This window comes from Chanodichthys erythropterus, chromosome 13 (assembly GCF_024489055.1).
Source record: "Chanodichthys erythropterus isolate Z2021 chromosome 13, ASM2448905v1, whole genome shotgun sequence".
In the NCBI taxonomy this organism is placed as follows: Eukaryota; Metazoa; Chordata; class Actinopteri; order Cypriniformes; family Xenocyprididae; genus Chanodichthys; species Chanodichthys erythropterus.
The window spans coordinates 47,211,841-47,227,841 of NC_090233.1; the positions used below are offsets into that span (position 1 = coordinate 47,211,841).

At 36.3% G+C, this 16,001-nt stretch overlaps 2 protein-coding genes across 5 annotated transcripts in view; one reads left to right on the plus strand and one right to left on the minus strand.

Moving 5' to 3' along the window:
• The window catches only part of homer1b (homer scaffold protein 1b), a 31,905-nt gene extending 22,803 nt beyond the window's left edge, over window positions 1-9,102 (minus strand). For 2 of the 3 annotated variants that reach the window (XR_010896982.1, XM_067407966.1), the window contains exon 1: window positions 2,177-2,564. Coding sequence is in view for 2 of the 3 variants with exons in the window: in XM_067407966.1 (XP_067264067.1) it covers window positions 2,177-2,452 (276 nt within the window). In the remaining variant the exon portion in view is untranslated. Of the gene's footprint in view, window positions 1-2,176; window positions 2,565-8,782 lie in introns of those variants that run through there. The other variant, XM_067407967.1, reaches the window with a different exon arrangement.
• Window positions 9,103-10,353: 1,251 nt separating this feature from the next.
• Window positions 10,354-16,001, plus strand: part of tent2 (terminal nucleotidyltransferase 2) — a 6,674-nt gene continuing 1,026 nt past the window's right edge. Inside the window, exons 1-14 of one of the 2 annotated variants that reach the window (XM_067406334.1) lie at window positions 10,354-10,435; window positions 10,896-11,055; window positions 11,155-11,268; window positions 11,397-11,655; window positions 11,971-12,085; window positions 12,203-12,294; window positions 12,385-12,448; window positions 12,544-12,610; window positions 13,785-13,861; window positions 13,945-14,073; window positions 14,213-14,256; window positions 14,343-14,479; window positions 14,964-15,055; window positions 15,173-15,252. In XM_067406334.1, the coding sequence (XP_067262435.1) occupies window positions 10,934-11,055; window positions 11,155-11,268; window positions 11,397-11,655; window positions 11,971-12,085; window positions 12,203-12,294; window positions 12,385-12,448; window positions 12,544-12,610; window positions 13,785-13,861; window positions 13,945-14,073; window positions 14,213-14,256; window positions 14,343-14,479; window positions 14,964-15,055; window positions 15,173-15,252 (1,392 nt within the window). In that variant the 5' untranslated portion in view covers window positions 10,354-10,435; window positions 10,896-10,933. Of the gene's footprint in view, window positions 10,436-10,890; window positions 11,056-11,154; window positions 11,269-11,396; window positions 11,656-11,970; window positions 12,086-12,202; window positions 12,295-12,384; window positions 12,449-12,543; window positions 12,611-13,784; window positions 13,862-13,944; window positions 14,074-14,212; window positions 14,257-14,342; window positions 14,480-14,963; window positions 15,056-15,172; window positions 15,253-16,001 lie in introns of both variants that reach the window. The other variant, XM_067406333.1, reaches the window with a different exon arrangement.

Consider the following 16,001-nt stretch of genomic DNA (forward strand, 5'->3'; position numbering starts at 1 on the left):
TAGAACAGGACTAGATTTAGTCCATCGGGAACTGATTGGATTGTTGTTTGCTATTTCTTTGATCTCATGTGAGTGACCCTCCCTGGCGCAATGGTGACTTTAATAAATTGGCAAAAAAGTAAAAAGGAATGGGCTCAGAGAAGAGTCCAAGCTAAAAGGAAACTGCACTTGATCAGATACCATCAAATGAAGTTATATCCAAGATAATGTGAATAGCACTCAGCGAATAGAGACCTTACTGCTGGCTCTGCTGCATATTATAGGTCAACGGTGGTTCAGATAAAGACAAGGCTTAAGTGACAAGTCTCTGTCATTCAGAGTGACAGGACCACAACCAGCTGTGCCATGTTAAAGTAAGGGCAGACTAAATTGCATAGGGGTAGAGGGAGAAAACACAGGCATGGTCAAAGCTTAAATATTATGTCAGGCTTAACATGAACTCTTCAATCAATGTAGCATCCTGCTAATACCTTCAGCCACTGTGAGCATGACTTAAATTCCCTACAGGGCTCAGTCTGGATTTAAGATCAGACTCTAATTACAGCTGCTGTGTTGACCCCATTCCCTGTCCCAGTCCCATAATGAACAGTAACATTTAAAGACATAATGCTGTATGCAACTGTGGATCTCCATTTTTTGCAATACCAACACCTAATTTCTTTACAAAAAGTATGGTGATGGTACCATGGGACGGAGATCATATCAGAAGGTAAAACATAATACTTTGAGGGTACTAAATGGTTAGCATTTTTATGTATCTTGGTATTCAGATACTCCAAACTAGTTAAAAAAATATCCAGGAATTACCATGGTACTTTTTTGCTAGTGTTGACAGATACCTAAATCAAGCTAAGAATATTAGTTGTATATTTAAAAGGTTTCTGGGATAGCAAATGACAAATAATTGTATATAAAAATCATTAAAAATGTCATATGGTATAACCATAAACTAAAAAGCAATAACATATGTTCCTTACACCTTAAATATTTGTGTACACATCTGAATAATAATATATAAAAAGACTGTCTGATTATCTGTTTTTTAGGACAGTCATTTTCTTTCTTTTATTGACACTTTGTTTTTGTTTTGTTTTTTTACTTTTCGTGCCTCAAAACAAGCATAAAGCTTGTCATTATGCTCATCATAGAAGTGGTGTATTCAAGTCATTGTATTTTTTAAAAATAAATTATTCTGCACAAAAAAAAATGAGCATCATGTCGTTGAATCTAAGGTCTCCACAAAACTCAACATGGATCAAACAGGATCAACTGCTGAACAAACTGTCTGCTTTTGTGTAGGTGTCAACAGTCATAGTGCAAAGTGCATTAGTTCACATGTTATTTTTGTCTCTGAAACCAAAAGCTAAGGGGAGGGCTGAGCATCCCAACTCACAAGCACATTCAGGGGAGCTATTTTAAATCCTCCTCTGCTAAAGTAGAGGAACTATTGAGATATGACTGCACATGAAACACACCATACAATGCTCATATAATGTTTGTGAAAGCATTATTTTGTAGTGTGTCCTCTCCTGCAGAAGCAATACTTGTGATTATAAACATTTGACATATAAAACAACATGACTGATTTCTGAAGTGAGATTTCAGGAGGATGGTGGAGATACATGGTCTGCAGTGGTCTGATTCAAAGTATTGTGGACAATTACAACATCTACATTAAAATAAATGGGTGAAACTAAGAAAGCCTTAGAAAGAGTAAATAGCAAACAGTAAAATGGATGGACTTACTCTAGCGGATGTAGAGTCGCTACTACTGTCTATTGATGTTTCCTGAAATATTGGGCCATTACATCCACTATATAAGGTTGCACAGCAGTGACCAATTCAAGTGCATGCTGCTCTCCACAGGGAGAGTGAAATAATCCACTTCTATCCGAGAGAATATGTTTGATAGCAATCTCCAACAGGTCGGTCCCTCAAATCTCTTGAGCACAAACGGGTCCGACTAATTCAACTGAATGCATCAAGCATGCATTATATTTTGGAGATTTGAAAAGCATAATCAGATGCTTTTCCTTAACCAAAGACAATCCTTTAATCTCCACCAGATTGAGAAGAACATATTATAGGACCTATTTCCATACATTCACAATGGATGCTTTCCTACAGAACATGAATCCACATCAGTAAAAAAATAAAATAAAACACACCACATTACCTTTGATCCATCCAAGCTGATGATCCTGTACACGTTCCTGGTATTGTCATAGAAGTAAGATACAGTGACCGCATGTTTGCTGGTGGGCATCCAGTTCTTCTTAGTGTTGGGGTCTATCTGGAAGACGTGTGCTCGGGTGCTGTAGATGGGCTGCTCCCTGAAAGGTAGGAAAAAAAAGTGGTGAACCTCTTTGTGCCTGAGCACCGTCGTCTCGCCGATGCCGCCAGGCGCGCTGGAACGTCCCGGTAGACGGATCACCATTTCTTCAGCCTCCATCTTGCTGCTTTAACCCAGGTAGAAACCTGGGTCTTGCCTAACCAGTCAGACACATTGGTGCCCTGCTACCAGTGCAAGGCGACCATTCAACGCCCTGCTGATATGGCAGCTGTTTGGCTGGGGCCATGTGGGACGGACACTAAATATAGTCAGGGACGCAGTAATCTGTGCAGTCCCACCCCTACTGACCTGATCTTTGCTGTTGGAAGTATGTCCAAGCACACACGTTGGACCACACTAAGAGCTTGTCAGGGCTCTTTTCCCAGACACCCTAGCTTAATTTGACAAAGGTAACATAAATACTAAATAAACTAATGCATATTACTTCTTTTAGTCTAAGAGCACGGGTGGAATTTCATAAACGCCCCAGCCAAGTTTTCCAATGCTGCATTTAAAGGTTCCGATAAGTCAACAATGCACTCTGCAAAAAGATAGTTTACACAAAAATGAAAATCGTGTCATCATTTACTCACTCTCGTGATGTTTTAAACCTGAATGACTTTATGATTTTCAGTATAACACAAAAGAAGATATTTTAAACAAGGTTTCAAAAGTGTTTGTCCATACAGTGAAGGTCAATGAGGTTCAAAACAACACTGGATGTCACTGGCTTTCATTGTATGAACAAAAACAACACTGAGACATTTCTCAAAAATATCTTCTTTTATGTTCCACAGAAGAAACAAAGTCATACAAGTGCAGGTTTGGAACAAGATGAGGGAGAGTAAATGATGACAATTTTCATTTTTGGGTGGACTATCCCTTTAAAGATTTAATCATCTTGGTGGCCATGCATGCACAGTGTAAAATGAAGGTCAGTTTTGTGAACGTTATCATCACTTTGGGCAACAAAAAAAAAAGCATGTGGACCACACGCAGGAAGGAATAATCACTCTAGAATAATAGGCAATCATTGCTGAAGAGAACAAAAGAAACCTGGAATCCCAGTCGGATGAGCTGTCTCACTCTGAACTTTTCTCATTCTTCTCAACACAATTACACATTTATCCTCATTCCAAGTGGATATGTCATCAGCAATTAGCATTCGCATGGCAACATTTCTTAGTAAGGTTCAATTCATTAATATTAACTAGTTAAAGGCACAATATGTAAGAATTTTGCAGTAAAAAATCCAAAAACCATTAGGCCAGTGTTATATATTTTGTTCGCTTGAGTACTTACAACATCCCAAATGTTTGCAGCTATTTGTAAATCGTGAGAAAATTGATTTGATATATTTATAGACAGAAAAAGTAATTGTTGTTATAGCTCAACATAGTCTTATTGTTTAAATCTAATTTTCTTGATTTTTTTTGTGAGTAGCATGCTTTACCATGCGTCAGAGAAAAACGCTATTTTGTGAAGTAGCTAACATAGCATAATCAGATGCAGCTTTATTTTTAGTAACAGTGATACAGCATTTTCTCCATCATACAATACATTTTAAAATTAATTGCTTGCCATTTATCAACACAAGCCATCCAGCATTTAATATGATATTCTAAAATCGATCTATCTTACTGCAGTGTGTAACAGTGTCTCACAGCAGCCGCCGAGCGAACACACAGAGTAACGTTATAACATTTTCAAAACACTCCAATGTATCTAATATGATAAACAGAGCTGCCTTACCTCATAATCATGACTGGAAAAGTAGAAGCAGCACCAGCGACTGTGACATAATAAAATTTCTGCTGCTCGTGAGGCGAGTGTTGCGCAATCGCTCCAGCTCCTCGTTCAGCTCCACAACACTCGGTCTTGCTCTGCTTCATACTACAGTAACGTTAATGATCGCATCCATGAACGTGATTTCTTCTCGAGTCCAATCCCAATTATTTTCCACCGGTTGTGAGGTAAAGACCACATGTCTCAAGATTCCGCATTTAAACTCGGCGTCATCAAGCTACGCCTTTGTTTTGAATAGGCCTCTAGCGACCTCTAGAAATTTTTACATACTGTACCTTTAATGCATGATGTATGAACAACCATTTTTACAGTATTTCTTAATATCAGTTTAAGGTGCACTAAAGAACATTTTTAGGGTAAAAATGTATACATTTTCATTATTGAGAGAGAAACATAAAAAATCAGTGTTCGAAATGTTCTTGCCATACCCTAATTTACTATGGTAAGTTTACAATGATGATTTTTTTCAAGCAGTAGCGAAGAAAAAAGAAAAAGACAAAAAAGTAACTTACATACAGTTGTAGCTATATAGATAGAGGTCAAATATCTGTAGTGCACCTGCTCTTATGTTAAAAAGTAGTGATGAAACGGAAGTAATGACAGATCTTTTCTTCTGTATTGTGACTTACATTCATGTATAATGGATTTTCAAAAAAGAAAAGCTTGGTTCTATCCACTGGTTGTTGATTGAATTTTGAGAAGTAGACGTTGCACTCAAAAGCGGAGGCAGATGAACATTGACTTTTGATTGGAGATCAAAACCAGAGACAATGTGTTTTCACCAAAAGGTCCAGTTATGACATCTTGATTTAACATTAAGAGGTTAAAACATTTTTTTTTTTAAATTAAACACATGCACAGATGATGCACAGATTTCATGCTGACTTGAGAAAATCTAAAATTAAATAAATACACTATTATTCATTGTTGATTCATGTATATTTAAAATACATAAAGTAGTGTTAATTTATACAAATTATTATTATTTAAACAGTTTATCAGTATAGGTACACTGCAAAAAATAATTGTTGGTTTAACTTAAAAAAGTAAGTTACCTGGTTGCCTTAAAATTGAGTTCATTGAATTTAAAAATTTGAGTTAATACAATGAAGGCGATTGGTTTAATCAACAGAAACTCAAAATATTATGTTATCTGAACTACATTAATTAATAAAAAAAAATTATGATAACATCATGAAAATATTTTTTTACAGTGTAAAAAATTAACATTGACAGATATTTAAATGCTGTAAAATTAAGGTTTGTGGTCATTTCAAGCTAGCTATTGCATTTACACAATATTAACATACAGAACCTCATTGTAAAGTGTTTTCAGATAAATTTACCAATGGTCAAAAGATCCCTATATAGGGCTCTAACAAATGCATCAGGGTCAAAATCATTAACAATCTTAGCTTTATCTCTGGATAGATCAGATATGTTACATAGCAAGTTCAGTAATGCCCTTCAAGTTTCAGGTAACTGCAAAGAGAAATGCTTTGCTTCAAAATCCAAATCCAAACACAGAGGGAAGTACAGCCTGCTCATTGGCCCTTTCCCAACATACTACTCTAAAACCAACTGGCCTCAAATCAATGTCAAAGGGCATATGTCTCCACTACTGTATGCTCAGTCATCAGCAGATGGAGCTTTTCCATACCATTCCCATACCCTACAGTCCTCTGACCCAATTCTACAGATAACACCCTTCAAATCCCGGAAAAAAATCCCATTCAATCCCAGTATACTCCAATATTCCATCCATCTTATTAAAACACAGGATCAGAAGCGGGAAGTATAATGGGGGAAAGGGGGCAATATCGCAAACACAGACGGTTTGTTGCTCCAATTCCCAGGATAATTAATCACCATATTCAATTACATTAGTGTGCTTCTAATCAGCTGCTGCTGGGCTGTTGTGCAGGAATGAGAGAAACTGCGAAGGAAGAGGAAGGAAAAGAGAAGGAAGAGGAGCAGGGATAGCTTAAGAGAGGTGAGGGAGAGAGCTGCGGAGTACGGAGAAGTGCTTACGCTGCACCGTGGAGGCGGAAGATCTCTGAAGAGCATCAAAGGCTTGTTGCATAATTAGCATTTACATTCGCTTAAAATGCAGTTGCAGTCACAAACATGGGTGGTTCACATGACATCACATGCTTCTTTGTCCATAGGGTCATATCCATTTAAAATTTAGTACGTTAAAATATGTTTCTATTGTGATTGCAATCCATTAGCCGAGTATATTGGAACATTTCCATCCAAAATTTTGTGCAGATAATGCCAAACATGCTTTTCTCTGTTCTCACTCAAATAAAACAGACTTATGAATATGAAGTAATAAATTAAAGGCACCCTTAGGGAAAGAATGAAACAGTAAATAGACTGGAACCAGTCATATTGCTATTGCAGCTGACTTGAAAATTGTCTGGATGTTTTATTTCTGATTAGTGTTAAAATGTATTTGTGTTTGGATTCCATTTTCTATAATACATTTTATCATAAAGGCTAGTATCTTGTGGTGTGACAAACATATTTGGTGTAACTTAGAAGAATAAAAATCATCAAATATATTTATCACAGTAAATTAAATTGTAACAGCATTCTGTGTTGCTAAAGCAAAATGTGAAATGCGTAAATTAATGTACAAAGTTATGTACTTAATAATAGCAATGACTTAAAATGTTGTTTCTTGTATTTAAAAAAAATGCTTTTTATATATTAAACAAGTGTACAATCTGTCACACTATATGACAAAAGAAAAGAAAAAAGAAAGATTAAAATACAAACTATTCAAGTATCTTATGTTTTTTTCCTTAGTATCCAACAGTATAAACATCATGATTTTCATATCTTGTTTGCTAAGATTTTTTTCCATTTCATGTTCCATCAATTCGCAGTTAAATGTCAACCGCCTACACAGAAAAAAATAGGAAGGGGGAACAGCCTGAATTTAAAAAAGGAAAATGAAAACTACTAAAATGCTTTGAAAACCCAAACCTTTAGAGCAATCTAAGAAAATGTGAATGTTATTAAAACCCATTATTAAACAATTTTGAACAGACTGATCATAGAATCCATTGGATTCATCAGGCAAATTTTTCTTGAAGCTGAGACTGTCCAATGTTAGATGTAAGTGATAGTCAATTATATAAGGAATCAAACACAGCCAGCTCCATATTACCATCAACACTGATGATTTCACACCACCCACCTTCAACAACCCACCACCATTCAGAGCAAGCAGTCATTTTCATTCCCAACATCTGTCCAAATAATAGAGCATCAATAAAGAAGACCAAACCTCTGCCACATTTCAAGCTTGAGTGATCTGTAATCGCAGGTACAGGTAGTGGACATACACGGATAACAAGCTATTTTGTTAGTTACATACTGGTAGCATGGTCAAGCTTGACTTTGAAAAGGTGCCATCATTTAAATAATTCAAATCATCTTTTCTAATAAGCAAATTGGATCACTTTTCAATTTACATTGAAGCACTGCTTATGAGAAATTGCAAATGTTGTATTCAAATGTTGTATTATAAAGCCCCTATGCAGGCCTGTTACTCTCACTACCGCCTTAACAAGGGCTGTTCAGCAATGTTAGCAAGCTACATAACAACCAAACACTTTATAGCATGTAATAAATTCAATTGTGTGCCACTGAATTGAGTAGGAAGTGGGAATGATTTTCTCCAGAGTAATACACTCCCTTGAATCTTTCAACGGTTATAATTTAATTAAGAATGAAGAAGAGGGGCCTTAAAGCAATTCAAGTTTTTTATTTAGGCTATTAAAAGGAAAATGCTTTGCCACCACAAGAAGATCAATCTTTATGTAGTAATAATAACAACAACACATTTAAAATGAAAAGATGATCACTTCCAAAACACTCATCAAAGACTACCTTGGGAAAATCTTTGAGAATATCTACACCCCGGAAAAGATTTTAGGTCATAGAGACCGGAACAAACTGTAAGCCTTTATAAGATTGAATAGCCATGTATTGGGTCACCTTTATTTAAAATCTTTATTTCAGGTCAATCTCCAACTGAGCTTTGGAAATTCCACTAGCGTGTACAGATATATCAGATGTCATTGCCAATATTGGCTCCAAAATCGTATTGATGAGGCTGTGCCATGCAGCGGTGGCTCTGTTGAAATGTAGATTACATAAGCATGACGAGATTAAAGGCCTTTTGGCACTGCAGAACATCAATATAGGAAATTAGCTAATGTTCATTCTCATTCAGAGTACATGCTTGTTATCGTTTGCCTAAAAAATAATACACAGCTGACCAACAGACTGTGGTCTCTCAGTGATCAAAAATGATCACCCCAGTGAATGAAGAATGAACTATCAATTAAAAGTATATACAGAATATATATGAGTGTATACCCAAACTCACATTATAGAGTGTGTGGTTATGTAAAAACTGTATCACAGCATATTTTAATACATAAGGCACATAAATAGCTATATTAAGCATTATAATATAGTATTTTGCATTCCTATGCACACTATAAAGGACACTCAAGAACATGAATAACTGTCTTTACGTTCTGCCCTGTCCTCATAAGACCGGTGATAAAACAATCAGGCTGCCAATTTCTACAGTATGTGTTTTGCCATTCACAAGCAACTTACCCCATGTTGCTGTTTTTCTCTCCTGAGACGAGATGCGATTTGTTGATTACCGAGTTTCTTCTTCCAGCTGAATGTAGCGGCTTTGGATGCGGTGCGCGCGGTCAGTCACATTATGAGCAGCGGCATTCTGCGTCTGTCATTACGCGCTCTGTATGTAGGCTGTCAGATGCACGGAATGAATCCCACGGCGAATAGCCCACTAATACTGCCCAAATTTCAGCTAGTTTGGCAAACGACGGGCTCACCTCGCATCTCTGCGGTTAGAATATGGTATTTTTGAAGAGCGCGAGGTAACGGTAGCGCTGGGGTGAATAAAGAGCCGCTGCCTCTCTCTCTCTCTCTCTCAGTGGGCGTGTGGCTCTAAAGATGAATCTACTGTCAGTCGATGGTCATAACACATACCACACAATATCCCACAATAACGCCCCCTGGCACGCTCTTCTCCCATTACAAAACACTTGCCACTTTTTCATCCTAGGATTTTATGACAATCATAATTTAGTGTGTGTTCATTTAATTAAGGAGAGATGTAACTATTATAATTTCCTTGTTATAGCTTTATTGAAATGTGAATAAAATTGAATCCTGGATTTCAATATTTGTTTTATCTCTTCAGAAGTTAAAACAATCAAGATGATGAAATGAAGAGTTAACCTTTTTATTTCTAACCCCTTTTGTAACTGGATTTTACACCTTTTATATGGTGTTCTTGATTCAGGATGTTTGTCTTTTCTCTCTGTCTTCCTCATTTCTTTTTTTGTCAATTTAAAAACTAGCAAACTAGCACAGAATGATCACAGCCAGGCCGCAGGCTGATATTCAGTACAACAGCATGCTTGCAAGTGTTATATTGCTTTTAAACAACAGTTCAAGGATGCAAGAGGTAATCAGTGTTCAGACATAAAATAAATTCTTTTTTTGCCAGTGAAAATGTTTCAAAAAGAAGAAGTTTCCATCAAGAAATCCACTCAGTTTGAGAGTGATCCTGGAGCAGAGGAAAATGCTCCAACTTTCAGAAACCCCACTCCTTGCTCCAGGCAAATTCACTCCGCTTTCATTTCCACTTGCATAGTTTGGAACACAGTGAACAAAGAATACAGTTAAAGGTGTAATGCTGTGAACAAAGAACACCATTTAACGTATAACAGCATTGGGGAATACCAAAACAAATGCAGCCTACAAATATTTGTCACAACTAACACAAAGATGTGAGTTTATATGCTTTTCGAACTGAGCAAGTTAGCAAGTTTAAAATTAAAGTTATTTATATATTTAATATTAATATATTCAAAATTTGACGTTTTTAATTTATGCTGTAGAACTAAACAGACAATTATGTTTACCACAGCAGGCCCATATTTAGGCCCACTCTTAAATTGGAAAACACCAAAATCCATACGAAATTACCAAGGAAACCGAAGACAAATAGCATTCAGTGTTAGCTAACAGATATATTCTGTTTTATAAACGATTTCATGAATTATATTTGTAGAATTAAAGTCTTTTTATCTACCACCCCAAGTTTTGTCACATGGACTTTTATTTTGAAAACACACTCGCGTGCGCAATAACCCGGAAGCAGAGGATATGGTGTTTTGATATTTTTATACACGCGTGTTCTTCTCTCTCTTACCAAACCTGCCTGCTACACTGGTGAGTTTTTTCAGTTATTACATAAAATAATCGAATGCAGTTATTATAAACATTTTACAGTTGGTCTTAAACAGTTATTATAAGCTAGCACATTGCTGTAACGTAATGTAATGCGCTCGTCGGTTAATCAGCTGCATGCTATGCTTTTTTCTTTTTTAACTTATTAATTAAAATTTTATATGTTCAATGATTTTTTTTTTCGAAACAGTACGAAGGTCAAAATCTCTCAATTAAAAAAATTATCACGAACCACTGTAAAAAGTTTCCTGTATCATTTGGTTGGGTGTCGTTCACTTTACAATGGATATTTATTGTTTTTTTTTCTGTCGTTGTATTTTATATTTGACAATTAAAATCACAGATAAGATGGTAAGAATGACATATAAAATAAAATCTGTTTCCAGACTGTTGTCTGACTTTTCAGACATCTATTTATTGGTTGTGATATTGTTTAGTGCAGGCAGTAACGTTAGATGTTTGCTCTGGCTGAGGAGGAGGATGTTCCCTAGAGCTTATATCTTCTCCCATAAAGATGGGCCAGCTGAACATTTATCCCAGCACATTCTACCTCACACTGTGTCCCAGCAAAAGAGAATTGAAGCCCACCTGAATGAAACAAAGTGAGTGAATATTCATCAGTGAAATGCAATGGTTGTGGCTTTGAAATTATGTACACATTCTGTGAATTCATTTGATTAATTCACTGTCTATCACCGTAGCGCCACTGGTCCACCGACAAGTGTTCCTCGTTTCATTCCAACTTACCAATGGACACCAGCGGAACTGCCGGATGTTTCTTGTAGTCCAAATGGAGTAACAGGAAGCAACAGAAAGTGAGCAGTACTCTGGCATCTTGAATATGTGACCACAAACCACTGGAATTCTTGTTGCTAATCTGCATTTCAATCATTGGGAAGTTTTAAGTTCTCTGCCTCAAGCAGCATGTCTTTTACTGTGCCAGGAGAAGGAGACCCAATCAGAGTCAGAATGACCTCAAGAAACAGCGCTTCACTTCTCCAGGTCCTAGCAACCAGCCTGCCAGAAATGCCAACTTTACCTCCCAACCGGTGGCTGGACCAGTGACAGGCAGAGAAGCGTGTAATTCTCATTCCAGTGACCCAACATGCTCATCTCCCACCTCTAAACCAGGAGGCTGTGTGCCATCTCTGAGAGCGGGATCCCATCAGAGCACCTTCAACCCATCTTCTGTCAATGATAAGGTGAACATGTAGTTAAAACCATAAATGCTGACTGACTTGCACACTTAGGCCTTTTATTGTGATGGTTCCACAAAGAAACTGTAACATCCATGGAACCTTTTCATTGCACAAAATGTTCTTTATAGTGGAAAGAGGTTCTATAGATAATTAAAATGTTCTCCACTCTAAGAAAATTGTTCACTAAAGGTTCTTTTGGCAACCCAGAATTGTTCTTTTATTGATCTTTTGGTTTAAGGGTGAAGTCATATGAGTGTAGAGAAATAAATTTATATTTTACAGTATTAAAGTATTATATTTATTATTCTTTGTCCATAGCTAAGTCAGCAGATTCTCAACCTGTTTCATGCTTGTGAGCAACAGAATGATGATCTGGAGAAGAAGGAGCATTGTCGAGCAGCGCTGCAAAGGGATATCCAGACAATCTTCCCAGGTACATACATTATGCATATATTTGCAGAAATTATGACTGGGATTCTCTCTAGCGTTATGTGCGTTCTGCATAAAATTGTTCTCCATTTCAATTTTTTCTCTTTTTTTTTTTGTCAAGGTGCACAAGTCTTCTTGGCCGGGTCATCTCTAAATGGCTTTGGTAGTCGCACCAGTGATGCTGATCTTTGTCTTGTCATCGAAGAGGGAGCAGTAAGTGTATTCTAGAGGGTGTATTCTATGCTTTTTATTTGCTCTGTTCTACTGTCTTGTAGATTTAACCCTCTACATACTGCTCTGTAGGTAAACCACAGAACTGATGCGGTATATGTTCTTAGTCTTGTGCGGACATTGTTTTACAAGCTGTGTAAGTGTGTTTGCTATGAATTCATCTATAGTAGTTTTACTTTATATTCACAATAGCTTTATGTCCACTAATATGGTATGATCTCTGTTTCACAGCTTACATTGAGAGGCCTCAGCTCATCAGAGCCAAAGTGCCCATTCTGAAGTTTAGGGACAGAGTCAGGTAAGTCCTTGCAGTTTTTGTGTCATAGTTGCGGTCAAGAGTGGTGTGCCTGCATGACCGTTTAAACAATTTTTTAGAAAAAAAAATACTTTCATTTAGCAAGGATGTATTAAATTGATAAAAAGTGAAAGTAAAAACTATTTATCAAAGAATACTTAAAAATACCCTCCTCCCCCCTAAAAAAAAAAAAAAAAAGGAAGAAGAAAAAAAGCATATTAAAGGGTTCGTTCACCCAAAAATGAAAATTATGTAATTTATTACTCACCCTCATGTGAGTTGCTACACCCATAAGACCTTCGCTCATCTTTGGAACATAAATTAAGATATTTTTGATGAAATCCGATGGCTCAGTAAGGCCTCTATTGCCAGCAAGTTAATTTACACATTCAGATGCCCAGAAATCTACTAAAAACATATTTAAATCAGTTCATGTGACTTCAGTGGTTCAACCTTAATATTATAAAGCGACGAGAATGCTTTTTGTGCGCCAACAAAACAAAATAATGTCTTTTCAACAATATCCAGTGACACTGTAAGTACAAGAATCTTTTGTTTTGAATCAGTAATTCGATGTGCCAAAGTCACGTGATTTCAGCAGTTTGACACACGATCTGAACCACTGATTCGAAACAAAAGATCTGAAGCAGAGTTTTGAAATTGCCCATCACTAAATTTTGTTGAAAAGTTATTTAATTTTTTTGGCGCACAAAAAGTATTCTTGTCACTTCATAACATTGAGGTTGAACCACTGTACTCGTATGAACTGTTTTTAATATGTTTTTAGTACCTTTCTGGGCACTGGAAGTGTTAATTAACTTGCTGGCAGAAGAGGCCTCACTGAGCCATCGGATTTCATCAAAAATATCTTGATTTGTGTTCCGAAGATGAATGAAGGTCTTACAGGTGTGGAACGCCATTAGGGTGAGTAATTAATGACACAATTTTCATTTTTGGGTGAACTAACCCTTTAAAAATTCTTGCCAAACCCAAACCTTTGATCAGTAGTGTACTGTATGTACATACAAAGAATGACAAAGTCAAATGTAGCAGGCAAACAGGTTTGATTGTTTACTGGGAAGTCATGAAAGACAATGTCATCTGAAATCAAAAGATCAACATCTGCTAACCACAGTTTTTGTTTTTTTTTTTTTTTTTTTTTTTTTTCGCATACCAGTGGCGTAGAGTTTGACTTGAACTTCAACAACACTGTTGGTATCAGAAACACCTTCTTACTGCGGACGTATGCCTATGGTAAGGTCAGAAAAGTTGTGTGCCTCTTTGAATTAATCTTTGTGAAAAGATTTAATTGATTCTAGTTTTTATATTTATTTCAGTCGAAAAACGTGTTCGTCCTATCATCCTTGTAATAAAGAAATGGGCCAATTACTACTGCATCAATGATGCCAGCCGAGGAACGCTGAGCAGCTACACATTGGTTCTTATGGTCCTGCACTACCTTCAGAGTAAGTCATATTGGATTAAGTTAAGATCTACTGCACTAAACGGTTCTTATCTTTTGTTACCAAAAGCTTTAAACCTTTCATATGTTAAGCTTTTCCGATTTTGTTCAGTTCTAAATGTTATTGTTTCAACCTCATATAGCCCTTCCCGATCCTGTCATTCCATGCCTTCAAATGGATTATCCAGTAAGCAAATTGTCTAATAAATGAATGAATTATGCATAAACGTTTTTTGCTGCTTTTTGAAATCATGCTGAAACCACTTTTTGCAGGAGTGCTTCAACCCTAAGATGGACATTCATCTTGTGCCAAGTGGACCAAGCAATATCCCAGCCTTTGTGTCTAAAAACCAATCGTCACTGGGAGACTTGCTCTTGGGTTTCCTGAAGTACTATGCTACTGTTTTCAAGTAAGAAACATTATTGATTTCATAGCACAAGTTAAACCAATATTTACGGCAAATCATTCTAAAAATATATTACACTAGTAAGCTGTTAAATGCATGTGGAAACTATTTTAAGTTCACTGCACTTTGTATCCTACCTGATTTACTTTTTTGTCTTTGAATTTGTAGTGGAATAACATTAATAATTATCAATCAAATATGTAATATTTCTTTTCCGGTTTACATAGCAGGTTATATCACCTGTGATAGACAGGGGCCAGTGTTGCTAACAAAAACTAACATAAATCTAAGCCACCTGCAAGGCTCCTGTTTCATGTCACTTTGCTAGATTGACAACAGCATGTGAAACTCTGCCATTCCCTGGTCCAGATGGCCTGCTCTAATGCTCATAACACTTGATATGTGCATGTGTATCTTTGAATAAACAAGTCTGAATGCACTGACATTGACAAGCATGTCTTCACTGTTCATTGTTATATTTCCACAGATGGGATAAGTATGTGATCTCTGTGCGCGAGGCAAAAACTTTCCCCAAGACCAGCTGCCGAGAATGGAGAGAGAAGTTCATCTGTGTGGAAGGTAAACATTCACATAATCTTTGTACATCATGCATTGAAAGAATATGCAAGAATAACAGTGGTTTGTTATTAACGTTTATTTATCCCATAGAACATGAATATTTATACTTTGTTTCAGAACCATTTGATCGTACAAACACAGCCAGAGCAGTTCATGAGAGAATTAAGTTCGAAGCCATTAAAGCACAATTCATAAAGGTAAGCCTCATTGCATTAGTATTAAATAGGGGTGTAACGGTACACAAATATGACGGTTCGGTATGTACCTCGGTATTGAAGTCACGGTTCGGGACGGGTTCTGTATGGCATGGGGGGAAAAACTAAACATAAAATTGCTTTTTTATTAAATAGTGGTTTATTGAACAAATTGTGTCTCTCTCTTTAAATAAATTAAATTATAATTAACATTTTCTTAAGGATAACAACAATCTATATCCGCTAATGCTGTAAACTACATACAGGATTACTACAATATTAAAGGTTAAAATTAACAACAGAGCACAAACTATTAAATTCAGTTGCTATTTATTTTTAGATATAATAATCAACACTAAAAAAAAACAAGTAATTGCACATAAGGTTTTGCATTAACTTCTAAATCTAATTATAAAATTATTATCCAACTTATGACAAAATTTATTTAAACATAAATTAAATAATTAAGATATTACTAACAGGTAAAGTAAATATAATAAATATATAAGCTAATATAGTGCACATATATTTGAAGTGAAGTGCTTTTCTCTAGAGTTAATTTCTCTAGTGAACTAACATGCTGTGGACACTTAATGACTTGCCTCAGGTAAATGTAATGCTACGTGAGATTATTCTCAAGCTGTTTTATTGATGTCTTTCCATGGTTGAAACACTGGTTGAGAGATTGCACACAAATATGTGCATATATGCATAGATCGTCTGTTCTTATGCACTTTTTCCTGCTGTGGCAG